Source organism: Herpailurus yagouaroundi, unplaced genomic scaffold (genome assembly GCF_014898765.1).
Source record: "Herpailurus yagouaroundi ecotype Mexico unplaced genomic scaffold, PumYag 163, whole genome shotgun sequence".
Lineage (NCBI taxonomy): Eukaryota > Metazoa > Chordata > Mammalia > Carnivora > Felidae > Herpailurus > Herpailurus yagouaroundi.
In genome coordinates, this window is record NW_024412404.1 from 26865063 (window position 1) to 26877901 (window position 12839).

Here is a 12839-nt window from a genome sequence, read left to right on the forward strand (position 1 = left end):
TCATGCTAGGACAGCAGATTTAATAAAGAATGCAAAATGTTCCCTGTGGGCTGCTCAGACCCCAGGTGCCATCTGTTTCGGTGGGTCACGGGGCTGCCGTCTCTGACACCTGCCAGGCCCCGCACCGTCGGAGCAGCATCCAGATCCCACGTGGGGCTTGGGCTCCCGACAGTCCCCCTGGGGGTGTCAGCACTCCTCCCTCCAGCTGGCTCTGGAGCTCCTGGCACCACGGAGGCCCAGGTCCAAGCTGCAGGGCCTCGTGGCTCCTCACGAGGCCGGCGGCCGTCTCTGCTCAGGGGCGAGCACTGCTGCAGAAGGGAGCTCTTCCCCCTCCCTCACTTGGGGGCCTTGTCCCCTTTTGCCCCAACAGTCAGGCTTCCCAGGGTTGAGAAGAACTCCTCCATTTCCTTCTGCAGCAGCTGGTTCCTCTTCTCCGCATCTTCCCGGGCCCGCTCCGAGTTCCTTAGCTTTATTTCCAGCATCGTGTACTTTTTCTTTTCCTGGTCCAGTTCTTCTTCCAGCTGCGACATTCGCTTCCTCAGAGTGGCACTACCTTCTTCGAGTCTTTAAAATCAAGAAGAAAGACACTGTTTTAGACTGATTGCTGGGTGTCAGTGAACATGTGCCTGCGTGCACTCCTTCCGAAGGAGCCGGTCAGGCGGCCCAGGGACGGGAAGATGCATGCGGGCTCAGAGCTGGCTCTGCAGCAGGCCCCACAGGCCTCGGCAGTTCCTCCCAGGACCCTGGTACTTCACCCCCCGGGGGACCTCCCCTACGCCTGTGACCCAGAAAGGCCAGCATGAGCATTTGGCCCTTTGGCACTCTGAGGCTGGGAGCCTGAGTCCTTGCTAAAATATAAAATCCACTTGCCCTCCAGCCCAGCCAACTGTCCGCTGAGGAATGGACTGCTGGCTGGCAGAAGGCAGGACTGGTCCCCAGATGGAGATGGAAGTAGGAAACTGGCCCCTCGCCTTTGCTCTTCTGGGAGCCGCCTTGGACCCCAGCCTCCCTCCAACTGCCCCACCTCCCATGCCCCCCCCCCTCCAGGCCCCAGCCAGACACGGCGACTCACTGAAAACCCCATTTGGGTTGTGCCCTCCATTCCTACTTGTCCTTCACTCCCCAGCTCGAATGCCTCACCCTCAGCGATAAGTCTCTGGATCCTCCCCAGGAGGCCACATCAGCGTTCCTTGATGCCGTGGCAGACATGCTTCTGTGGATGTTGACACCACACAGAACAGAGGTCGGCACATCCATCTTTTCAGCCAGATGACTACTTCCCGTAAGGCCTGTGGGGCATGCTAAGCCCAGCCCCTGAGAACCAAAACACTGGAGTTTGAGCCCCAGCCTGGCTGCTTATGAGGCATGTGACTGTGGGCAGAACACAAACTACCGGGTCCTGGTGTCTTTTCTGAAAAACTGTCAGGGACAACCCTTCCTCCAGGAGCTACAGCTACAATGAACACAGAAGGCCACGAGTGCACAGTGCAACACCTGTGACATGGAGTAATGGGAGTAAGAATCCATTCCCACCGCATCCAGGCCCAGGCCTCCACCCTCAATCAACGAACACAAAGCATGAAGAAGGCAGGAAACCTCCCTGCAGCCCAGCCCCTCATCTGGGGAGCACAGGACACGCTATGAGAAGAATCCCCATGGCAGGTGGCAGCAGGCACCCCCCAGACTCCTCACTGCTTCTCCTCTGGCTCCAGCCCCCTCTTGGCTGGCTCCTCCTCCCTGATCTGGTGCTCTCAAGCTTGGGCCTGGGCCTCCTGTTTCCTCTCTATGTGGCTCATCGTGTGACCTCATCCAGTCTCCAGACCCGAGGCTGCATCTACATGCTGACGACCTCTCAGCCTCTGTGTGCCTCGACTCCACTCAGAAACTTGGTAAGCACCGCACCTCAGCGGGTCCACAGTTGGCTCCTGACCCTTCTTCTCCAAACCACTTCTGTGGCCCTGGTGTCCCACACACTGAACACCCCCCTTCCATTTATTACACCATGACAAAAATGTCCCCTAAGTCCGTTCTTTCACCCCCACATCTGACCAATTAGCAAGCCTTCCAAACACGTTCAGAATCTGGTGCTTTTCTCTACCTCAACTGCTGCCCGTCAGGTCCATGACATGCACACGTCTGGCCTAGAGCCCCACGCTCTGCCCTCCACCCCCCTTTCTCCCACTCCACTTGCCCGACCCTTTCCTCCACCTACCTCTCCCCACTGCAACCCTTGGCCTTCCCTCTGTCCCAGCACAGCCTTCCAGCCCTCTCTTCCCATGCTCCCCTGCCCTCCACCCTGCTAGTTCTCCTCCTTTATCTGACCTTCTAACATACCATAGATTTAAAAAAAATTTTTTTATGTTTGTTTATTTTAGAGAGAGAGCCAGAGACAGAGCACGAGTGGAGGAGGGGCAGAGCGAGAGGGAGACACAGAATCTGAAGCAGGCTCCAGGCTCTGAGCTGTCAGCACAGAACCCGACACGGGACTCGAACTCACGAACCGCGAGATCATGACCTGAGCCAAAGTCGGATGTGTAACTGAGCCAGCCAGGTGCCCCTCACATACCATAGATATTTAAAAAATCTATCTCGTTCATGGTCGCTCCCCCTCACCCCCAATACACACACAGCACCAAATAAAAATAAGGACAGAGGTTTTGATCGGTTTTGGTCTTGGCTCTGTCCCCAACATCTAGTACAGTGTCTGCACATCACAGCCACTCAATGAATTCTCTTTTGGGAATGTAAGAATTGGTACAGGGGAGGGGTTCTGAGTCCCGGAAAGCAGGGCTGAAAGCTGGTTTCCCCCAACTCCCCAGACCAGACCCAGTGCAGACTCCATATGTAAAGACCTGCTGGCTGGGGCTCTATTCTCTCCTGTGCTCAGAGAGATCCTCCTCTCCCTAGACCACCCCTCGGCCCAGGACGACAGCACAAACCACTCTGCTGGCGAGAGTACTACAAGTGCTGCCGCTGCTGCCCCCTTCTGAGAGCCTCCCACCCACCAAGCAGGAGGAAGCGTGAGCAGTGAAAGCTTCCTGAGCACTCTGGCTGCACCGGGCCCTGTGCTGAGGACTCCCATCCGCTGGCACTTAATCCTCATGCCAAAGGGGTGACATCATCAAGCCCAGAGAGCCTGCCAGACAGACATTCAGCCAATACACACCAGGGTCAGATAGCCCACCTGGGATGCTCGGCCAATACCCAGCGGGCAGGGGCCCAACCCCAGGCAGTCTCACCCGGAGCCCTCCACGAAGCACAGCATTGTCCCCCTGAGAAACCTAAGCTTCTGAGAAGGTAAAAGAACTAGAAGCTCAAGCTGGCTCCACAAACAGCTGAGGAAGTGAAAAGTGGACTCTGACGCCCTCTGAGGCTGTCCTCACACTTGCCATGTATTCTGTAGTTTTTGTCTGCGAGCTCATCTTCAGCTGTAATCCTCCTCCTCTGTATCTGCGGGGCGTTCCATTGTTACCTCTGCCTGGTAAGTCCCAGCCCAGCGCTCCCGTGTGTGGGGTATCTCCCCCTGCCCCCGTTGTATACCTCAGAGTTCTACTCCTGTTGTGTCCTTTCTCCTCCTGGCTCAGCCCAATCCTATTGGTCCTTCAACTCCCAGCTCACACGTCGCCCGCTATGACCCTCCCTGACCTCCTGCAGAACAGAAGGGCCGACGCTGCCATTGAAGCTCCCTGTAAAAATCCCAGGCTCAGAGTCAGAAGCAGGAGTCCCTTCCACCCCCCACTGTCTCTGATGGAGAAAGGAAGACCTCAGAACACACAGACACCTGCTAGTGGGTGGGACCTGATTTACAGGTCAGACATCTGGGGCAAGGGGCTAGGGAGCCAGAGAGGCTGGGAGAAGCACTGCATGCTGTCAGTGCAAGACTCTGCTCCTGACCTTGGGTAGAGAACCTGGCGCCTCAGAGCTGGGAAACCCCCTCCTCACAGGGGATGGGGAAGGATCACACCAGGACCATCAGTGAACAAACCTGCAGGGCTCAGAATGGGGCACAAGGCATCCTCCTGTGACCAGGGCAGGTAGGAGGGCACCGCTTAGCACAGCCAGCTCCCTCCTCATAGAAAATTGGATTACAGTCCCAGAAGGCGTTTCCATATCGGGCCCGACCAGGTCAGCCAGCCAGGCTAGCTGGCCCAGGGCCAGCATCACACGTGGGCGCTTCCTTGGGCCCTTGCACACTTCAGGGGGCCCACCTCCTCCCTGAGGGCCACGGAGGGACCCCCATGCTGAGCCCCTCCATTAAAGGTGCTCTGAGCAGCTAAGGCTGAGCTTCTGACTCACTCGCTCATCCAGCAGCATTTATGGAGCTCTGACTGCATGCCAGGCCCCAGAGCTCCTGAGCTTTCCCAGACATAGGACCCCACCCCTCCATTCCCAACCCCGTCCTGGGGGCATCTCCCAGCAAGGTGGCTCCCAGGGGCTGGCTACTCTGAGCCCTGCCTCCTGGTGGCTTGCTCTCAGTGCCAGAGGCCATGACCAGAGGCCGACTGCCCAGGGCCTGTGCCCCGTGGGCTGCTGGCCGCAAGGGCTCCGCCGGGCCCCCGGGGGGGGGGGGGAGGGCGGCCTCACACTCACCCAGCGGCTGCAGCCCTTTACCTTTTCATACTCATCTCGTACTCAGTCCTCTGCCGGCACAGCTCCGCCCTGAGCTCTGTGACCAGGCCCTGGAGAGCCTCGGAGCAGCGGGCATAGTCCTGGCTGGGGCTGCCTGGGTCACTGGGCTCGCTGCTGCTGATGCAGGTGCCCACCTCGTCCGGGCCACGGCCCAGGTCCGGGGATCTGCGGTCCTCGCTGCTGCTGGGGAAAGGGGAGGGTTCGAGGCCCCCCTCGGTGGGCAGGGAGCTGCAGGCAGACGAGTCGCTGGCCCGGCAGGCTGTGCAGCTGCTGAGCGAGCCCCCCGCTGACGCCTCGCAGGAGGAGGCCCCCGACCACGCCGTGCTGGCCACACTGGGAGTGCTGGGAAAGAGGCCGCTGGGCGGGGGCACGTTGTCGTAGGTAGAGAGTCTCTGCGCAGAGCCAGAGTCCTTGAGCCGTTCTCCCGAGGAGGCCCGGCGGTGACCGCGCAGGGAGGACAGCCCGTTCATGAGCCAGTTCCCTCCGGAGGAGATGATGGGCACCTCCAGGGAGGAGCTGCCCACCTTCGGGCTCCCTGACCGGGCCCCCGGCTGCCAGAAGGAAGATTTCCAGTTGGGCAGAGTCTGCACCTTCTTCCCGGGGCTGGCGGCAGTGGTGGGGCTGCCTCGGCCACCCGGACCCACGGGGGAGGTTCTAGACAGCGCCGCCACAGTGGCCCCGTCCAGAGAAGAGGTCCTGTGTGATGGCAGGCCGGGGGTGCTGGGGCTGCCGGGCTCTGGCTGGCCGTCCCTTGGGGCCTCCTCGGAGCCCCACCCCACTGTGCACGGTGGGCCCCCCCGTGGGGAGGCCGGCCCCTCCTCGGCCCTCGAGGTGAAGAGTTGGCTGTGTTTGCGGATCAGGACGGTCATCAGATGCTGGACCAGGGACGTGCCTGCCAGGAAGAGGGAGTGAGAAAGCCTGGCCATGGATGTCTCCAGTCCAGGGTCTCTAGACCAGACCTGACGCAGGGTATCTGCAGTCCAGAACTAGGCTGCTCCTCCAGAGAGCTCAGCAAGGCCTGCCATCTGCCTCCCCGAAGGAAAGGACAGCCACCAAACCCTCCAAATCCAGCATGAGCAGAAGGACCCACCCACGAATCCCCTTCCTTGGACACAGAGGGGCACCGTGCCTCCAGCCCACTCCAGCCCGCGGCGTGCAGGGAAGAAGCAGGCACGATGCCTACTGAGGCTGCAGGGCGAGCCAGTGGCAGGCAGGCCCTAGAAATCACGACCTAGACATCACAGCCTTCTAGGTTGTCCCAGGTCACTCCCCTGGACTGCTGATGATGGCTGGGCCTGACTGTCCACATTCTGGGGGGCTCTGGGACAGGGACAGAAATGTCTTACAGGTGCATGTGGGCACACATACAGTCCCACATGCTGACGGTCGTAACACACAATTCCACATATACACATATAAATGTATGCAGCCCCCAACACACACAATACCCCCCTCACGCACACGTACACACAATCACGCACACAATACCTCTTCTCCAGGCCACAGCCCCTAAGATGCAGCCTGGGGAGCCTGTATTCCTGAGCCTGGGGGTTGGGGAGAAAGCGACAAAATGGGGGCAGTACAATGGGACCGTGGTACCTATCCGCTTGCCTTGGTCCCTGCTGTTACCCTCCACCAAACAAAGATCAGAGACTGGGAAGGTTTCCAGGTGATAAGGAAGGAGGGGTCCTTGGGTGGACACTCCCACTAGAGGCAACTAAGAATCCTGGAAAAAATAAAGGAACTCTTAGGCCAGAAAACTGGGTGAGGCAGGAACTCTGGGTTTGCTGTCGGGCATCTGTTCAACCTGGCAGGCCGAGAAACTGGGGGCCTGGGGTGAGAGACCAAGCCAGGCAGGCCAAGGGGGGATCTGAGCAAGAGTGCCACCCCAAGAGTCACAACCTTGGCTTGGGGGGACAGAGAGCTCCAGACAGGTCTGCTCAGCAAGGAATAGCAACTCTGCCCTCAGCTTGCCAGGGGCCAGCGGTGGCAGCCCCAGCAGGCTTTGTCCTGCGTGAGACCTGGCCAGCCTCTGCACACTTTAGCTGGGACTGGCTGTGGGTCTCCTGTCTGCGAGGACTCCCACACTAACCCCTCTGAGACAGTCTTCCACGGGGCCTCCGAGCCTGGGCTGTTTCTGGGTCAGCCTGTACCTGTGCCCTTTGGTAAATCTAGCTGACAGAGAGCCACCTTGCCCCTCCTGACCTCAGTTTACTCATGTGTAAAATGGGTGCCATAACCACACATGAGCTGCTTGTAAAGATTAAAATGAAGTGATACGAGGAAGGCACTTAGTAGAGGCCCTTGCATATTGAAAGCAGTGGCTACTGCTAGTTTTCATATTATTATATAATATTAATATACAATATAATATATATTATATATTTATATATAAATATATATAAACATATAATGTAATATATAATATATAATATAATATAATAATATATAATGTAATATATATAATTAAGATAATATAATATATAATATATAACTTTTATATATAATATATATAATTTATAAATATAAGTAATAAATATATATATTAATATATAATATTGATATAATATATATATAATATCCTGACATCCAGGAGCCTGTGACAACTACTTAATAAAAAATTACTTAAGGAAAGCAAAAACATCTGTGTGTATTCAAGGGCAAGGGCACTGACCTCTTCCATCCCCTCCCCCCCCCCCAGGCCCTCCTGTCATTCTCCATTGCACTCAGTGACCCCATCCGCAGGGCAAAGTTCCTTTTCCTTTTATAGCTGGATCCCATGGGGTCAGAGGTCAGAGGGAGGTGAGGTGTTCTAGAGGCTCCTTCCAGTTCCCCCGGAATGGAGCCCCCTTCCACTGGCCTGGCCCTAGGCCGGGTAGCACCCAGCACCGCCATGCATGCCTCCACCGTTACCTTCCATGATGGTTACCGGGTCTTCCAGCTGTGGCCGGAGTATGTTAGGTCCAAAAACGGTTGCCAGGTTCTGGACACTCATCTTGTTAACATTTGAGTGGGACTGAACTTCATCCAGAAACCTGTACAGTAAGGAAGAGGCAGGTGGCAGAAAAGCAAAACCTGATGCCAGATCTGCTAGGAGCTGCCCGGCCCCCAAGCCCAGCCATGTCCACGAGTGTCCACAGCTGCTGGGCATGGCCAGCTGCCCCTGCCAAGCTCAGAAGGGGGCAGAGCTTCCCTCTCTCAGGGATCTGGGAGGGCCATCAGAAGCAGGGACCAGAGGGACGACTCTCCCACCTGGAGTGGGGGGGCAGATGCCCAAGAAGGCCCAGACCCCTCAGGCATGGGGCTAAGTGAAGGCCACCTTGCACGCCCTCTCCAGGCACCTGGGCCCCGGTTGTGCTCAGGAGGCAGACCCCTGGGGGAGGGGATGGCAAGAGGCACCCAGAGAAGGGTGAAGGGACAGAGGTGCATCCCCTCACTGGGGAGACTATACCACCACCTGCTCCCACAGGGACTGTAAGCTCCGTGAGTGCAGGGGCTATGTTTCTCTACCCCTCACTGCCTCCATCAGCACCTGGGTGGGAGAATGACCCAGCCCCCTCTGTGCAGGGCACTGAAGCCCCTGCCCCTGGTCACTTACTTGCAGATATATCTGAGCAGGTTGTAATTGGCCAGGGGAAGGCTGCTCACTTGTTTAGCCAACTCCAGAGTCCCCTTGGGATTGAAAGAGAAAAACAACACTTCAAAGGCCAGCACTGAGACCCCAGGCCCTTCTCCTGCTCAAGGGAGGGAGGGCTGGGGAAAGAGGAGGAGGGTGGGCTGGGAGTGGGGGCAGAAATCAGAGTCCAGACCTCCAGCCAAGGCCCATGCAGCCGAGCCCCAGGTGACCAGAAGGCACTCCCCCCTCCATCTCCCTCGGAGGAGCAGTGAGGCCAGGCTTGTGACCTCTTGGAGCAGATTTACTTTTGGGGAATTGATGTGAAGGGTAATGCCTCTGCAGGGCCAAAGAGAAACGTTAGGGCCGGGGCTCAGTACACCTACGGAGGTACAAATATTTGCCAGATAAAGACCCCTCATCTCCCTCAGGGCCAGAGGGTGAGCAAATAAAGTCCTGCCCCAGCCAAAGCAGGCTTAGGGCTTAGACACCTGCGGGAGAGGCTGGGGGTAGGCGTGGGAGCCCTCAGCCCTGGAAGCAGACTCAAATTCTTTTGGGAGGAGGCAGGATATAAATAGATGAAAGGTCTGGTGGTTTCTGAACCCTGTGGCTGGCCTGGGTGGCCTTACGTTCAGGTTGTGTGTGTGTGTGTGTGTGTGCGCGCGCGCAGCAGGAGCCCCCACTGGGGGCCCAGGACCATGACTGAAACTCGGACTGCTTTAGGAGGTACCTGCCCCTCCCAGAGATGGAGGCCTGCACGAAGAGAGGACCCTACACAGATGGGATGCTCCAGACATGCACCATCCAGAGCCCCCTCCCACACACAGACCTGCTCCGGGCCCCCCTACAATCACAGAGCAGGGTGCTCCGGGCACCCCCCTTCACAGAGCAGGAGGTTCAAGGGCCCCCATCCTACAGAGCAGTTTGTAGGCCAGGATCTATGTGCCACGAAAGTCACTCAGAGTTTGTGCTCTGCGTCCATACATCCAATTGCCGGCAGGCCCGCCTCCCAGGATGGGTCCCCAGGAGCCACTAACCTCCCCCTCGTCCTTGGTGAGCAGCTGGGCACAGCTGAGGAAGTCCTCGTACCTGGCGAAGGGGACCACAGGCTCGGGGAGCTCCCGCAGGTACAGCTTCAACAGGGAGGCCACCGTGTGCACGTCTGTTGTGCTGTGGGCAGGGGGACATGCATGAGGCCTGGGACGCCGGGAACCCCAGAAGTGACCAGCACCTTGCGCCACACCACCAGGGGCAGCCTCTGCTCTCATGTCCACGTGTGTGCTTGCGTGTGCACACTGCTAACCAGGGAACCGGGAGGAGCGCAGGTCCCCTTCTGGTGGCCTGGTGGCTGCCCCAGGGTCCTCTGCAGGGCAACATGGGAGCTGCTCTGCTCCCAGTAGGGGGTGGATGATGAGTGGATGATGGGGCCCCCCAGGGGCTGGGCAGTCAGAGGTCAGGCCCTGCCCCCCAGCCTCTGAGTTCCTGTTCACATTACAGACGTGTGAGGCTATGTTCATCACCCCATTTCCAGCACCCCAGTGCCCTTTGTGTCCACTCCCAGTTTGGAGCTGCCCGGGCTGATGCGCCCCCAGTGGAGGGCAGCAACCCTGGGCCTGTTGGCCTCTGGGTTCAGTCCCTGGACTGCGGTCTTGGCACCTCCTCTAAGCTTGCCTTCCTGGATGGGTCTGGGCCTTAGGTATTTCATCTGCTTGTCTAGGGCCCTGGATTTAAACCCTGAACCTGCATCTTAACTCATGGCAGGCACTCAGGAAAGATGAGCCAAGGGCCAGGAGAATGCGACTGTGTGCCACTAAGGTGTCACCTGGCCCTGGCTGTCCGTGGCTGGCCTCACAGAATCCCTTCTGGCTATGGCATTTGGGATTCTGGGGTTCTACAGCCCCATATATACCTGAAACCCACACAGCTAGGGCCCCTCTCTGCCTCAAGCCTGGTGGCTCTTAGTCTGGCCTGGTCAAGGGGCCCCCGTCCCTGCCTCTAGCCAGGAAAGCTGCTGCCCACGCTCTGCACTACCTTCTCCCAAGGCCACTTTACCTCCTTTGCCAACACCCCCTCACTTCCTGGGTGCTCACAGCCCCAGCGGGTGCCCAAGCTCGAACTCAGTGTCCTCCCTGCCTCCGCCCCCCCCCCTCCAGCCCTGTGGGTTCAGTGTGGGTCAAGGCAGGAGCTAGAGCCCCAGGAGGATCGGGGGAGGGGCAGAAAGCAGGGAGGATCTGCAGGGTTGCCCTTGGGGAAGACCTGGGTAGTGTAAACAGAAGTGTGGCCAAGGCCCCTCTGTGACGTCTCCCGTCAGTGGGGGAGGTGAAAGCTTTTCTGTCCTGGGCAAGTGGACTGAGAGCAGCCCTTCTACTCTGCAGGCCTCGCTGGCTGGAGCCCCATCCTGGCTCCCCCTCCATTCCCTCTGCTTACAGTGTTCTTGGGCCTGGGAGGCGTGCCCCCGCCCCTGCCAGTGCGGCAGCCTCAGTTCACAGCCCCACACATCCCTGCAGCTATGCTGTCCAGATCCTCTGCCCCGCCCTGGTCTAGGGAGCCTGGCCCAGCACCTGACCGCCTCACCTGCTTCCCTCCCTGCCTAGAAACGCACTCCTCACCCTCTCCTTCCTTCCCCACTCACTGCAGAGCCTTTCCCTTTAACAGAGGCTCAGGGCTTTTTCTTGGTACTTCTTCCTGAACCCCCCTCACCACCCTCCCCTCCTACACAGGCCTGCCCTGAATCCAGGCATCCTTCCCCAGCGCCCAAGGAGATTGTCCTACAGCCCACAGCCCTGTGGGTGCCCACGAGCCTAGGCGTCCCTCTAGGGCAGTGTCCCCTGTCCCGCTCCCTCCCCCAGGATCAGGCTCTCAGCGTGTGGTAAGGGAGCTGGGCACAGAGGTAGGGAGGGCTGCCCTGGGGTCCAAATCAGCTTCTGACCTTACTCTAGGTGTGACCTGGAGAGATAACCCTTAGTTTCTCTGCCCACAGGGTAACACCTCCACCCCTGGATATCTCTTCTTCCCTGAGGGCGGAGCTCCCCTGGGGCAGCATCCAGTCCATCCAGTCCACCTCCGCAGAAGGGAAGTGACAGACTCGCCTGGCTGCGCTGATGGGTCTGGGCGGAAGCTGGAGGCACTGAGGGTGCTCTGCCCCAAGAGAAGAGCTGGGAAGGCCAAGGCCAAGGCTGCTGGCAGAAACCCATGGGCTTATCCTGGGGCAGAGGCGGGCCTTGACTGTGAGGGCGGACCTGAGAAGAAAGGGCAGCTCCACGGAGGCCGGGGTTGGCTTGATGCACCAAGAACTTTCTATGAAAACTGCTCCATAATGGGTGGGGCCCTGTCAGGAAGAAGAGGCCTCCAAGTAGCCCCCCCCCTCCCAGGTCACACTTGGGCTCCTAAGTGAAGTTGCCTCTATCCACAAGGCGCAGCCCCGGACCTGGTAAGCCCAGTGATGGGTCAGGACGGACGGGCACCGGCGCAGGGAAGGTGGAGGAGACGGGCTCCCCACCGCTGACACCTGACACCATGTGGGGCTGCTGCACCATCCCGTCACTGAAGGGACCTGGGGGTGGGCCAGGGTCCCATCCCTGAAAGGAGGCCCAGGGGGCCTCTGCAGAGACTCTGTGCCCAATGGTCAGCCCATGGGGGTAGCGGGGGGCACTCACTGAGCACATGGGGGGAGCCATGCCACCCAGCATCCTGCTGCCAGGCTCTGTGGGTGCCAGCGGGCCTCTGCCCACTGGAGCCCGCGTCCTGGGTGGAGCCCCTGCAGCGGGAACGGGCAGGTGATCCGCCTATACTGTTCTCCCTCGGCTCACCTGTCAAACAGTGGCTTCTCCCCACAGTCGAAGGAATCCTGGAGGTCCCTCACCAGGTTGGCCTGGCCCGGCATGCGGAAGAGCCCCTCCTCAGTGAGCCCACGCTCCCGGATGAAGTCCACGCACTGCTCCACCAGCAGCGGGGCGAGGCGGGGGCCATACTTCCGCTCGTGGTGGACCGTGTCCTCCAGGCGCTGCCCAAAAATTCCTGGGCACAGAGAGGAACTGGTCACACCCTCAGCTAACCAGCTCAGTGAGTGGGGGGGAAGGGTGCTTGGGATGACGGAGGAGGAGGGGTACTGTCAGGGCCCAAAGCGCTCCTGAGGCGCCCGGAAGCTTAAGGAACCTATAAAGGCTTCCTGAGACCCTGGGCAGAACCCAGAGAGTAAGAATAGATGAGGCAGAGCTCACACAACAAGACAGGGAACGTACTCACAGGAAAACATCATCATGATTCGGCATCACTGGTCGTTAGGGAAATGCAAGTCAAACCCCAGTGGGATACCACCTCACACCCGTTAGGATGGCTACTATCAAAAAAAAAAAAACCCCAGAGAACAGCCAAGTGTTGGCGAGGATGTGGGGAAACTGGAAGGCTTGTGCACTGTTGGTGGGAATGTAAACTGGTGCAGTCGCTGTGGAAAACAGTTACAGAGGTGCCTTAAAAAACGTATGCAAAAATAAATAAAAATAAATGTTAAAGAAAAAAAATTTAAAACAAAAATAAAAATAAATGTTAAAAAAAAAATTAAAAAAATTAAAAAAAAAAAAAGGGGGCGCCTGGGTGG

The 12839-nt window shown here is 58.3% G+C and overlaps 1 protein-coding gene and 1 long non-coding RNA gene across 7 annotated transcripts in view; one reads left to right on the forward strand and one right to left on the reverse strand.

Annotated features, from left to right (window-relative positions):
* The window catches only part of ARHGAP22 (Rho GTPase activating protein 22), a 180591-nt gene continuing 167752 nt past the window's right edge, over nt 1–12839 (reverse strand). For 3 of the 6 annotated variants that reach the window (XM_040485689.1, XM_040485692.1, XM_040485690.1), the window contains 6 exons: nt 12052–12259; nt 9280–9412; nt 8228–8301; nt 7543–7664; nt 4612–5521; nt 1–564 (listed from right to left, as the gene is read on the reverse strand). In XM_040485689.1, coding sequence (XP_040341623.1) covers nt 336–564; nt 4612–5521; nt 7543–7664; nt 8228–8301; nt 9280–9412; nt 12052–12259 — 1676 coding nt within the window. In that variant the 3' untranslated portion in view covers nt 1–335. Of the gene's footprint in view, nt 565–4590; nt 5522–7542; nt 7665–8227; nt 8302–9279; nt 9413–12051; nt 12260–12839 lie in introns of all 6 variants that reach the window. The other 3 variants (XM_040485691.1, XM_040485694.1, XM_040485693.1) reach the window with 3 other exon arrangements.
* LOC121036925 (uncharacterized) lies at nt 2510–4277 on the forward strand. Its single transcript, XR_005793534.1, has 2 exons — nt 2510–2551; nt 2908–4277. It is a non-coding gene; the product is annotated as an uncharacterized LOC121036925 (long non-coding RNA).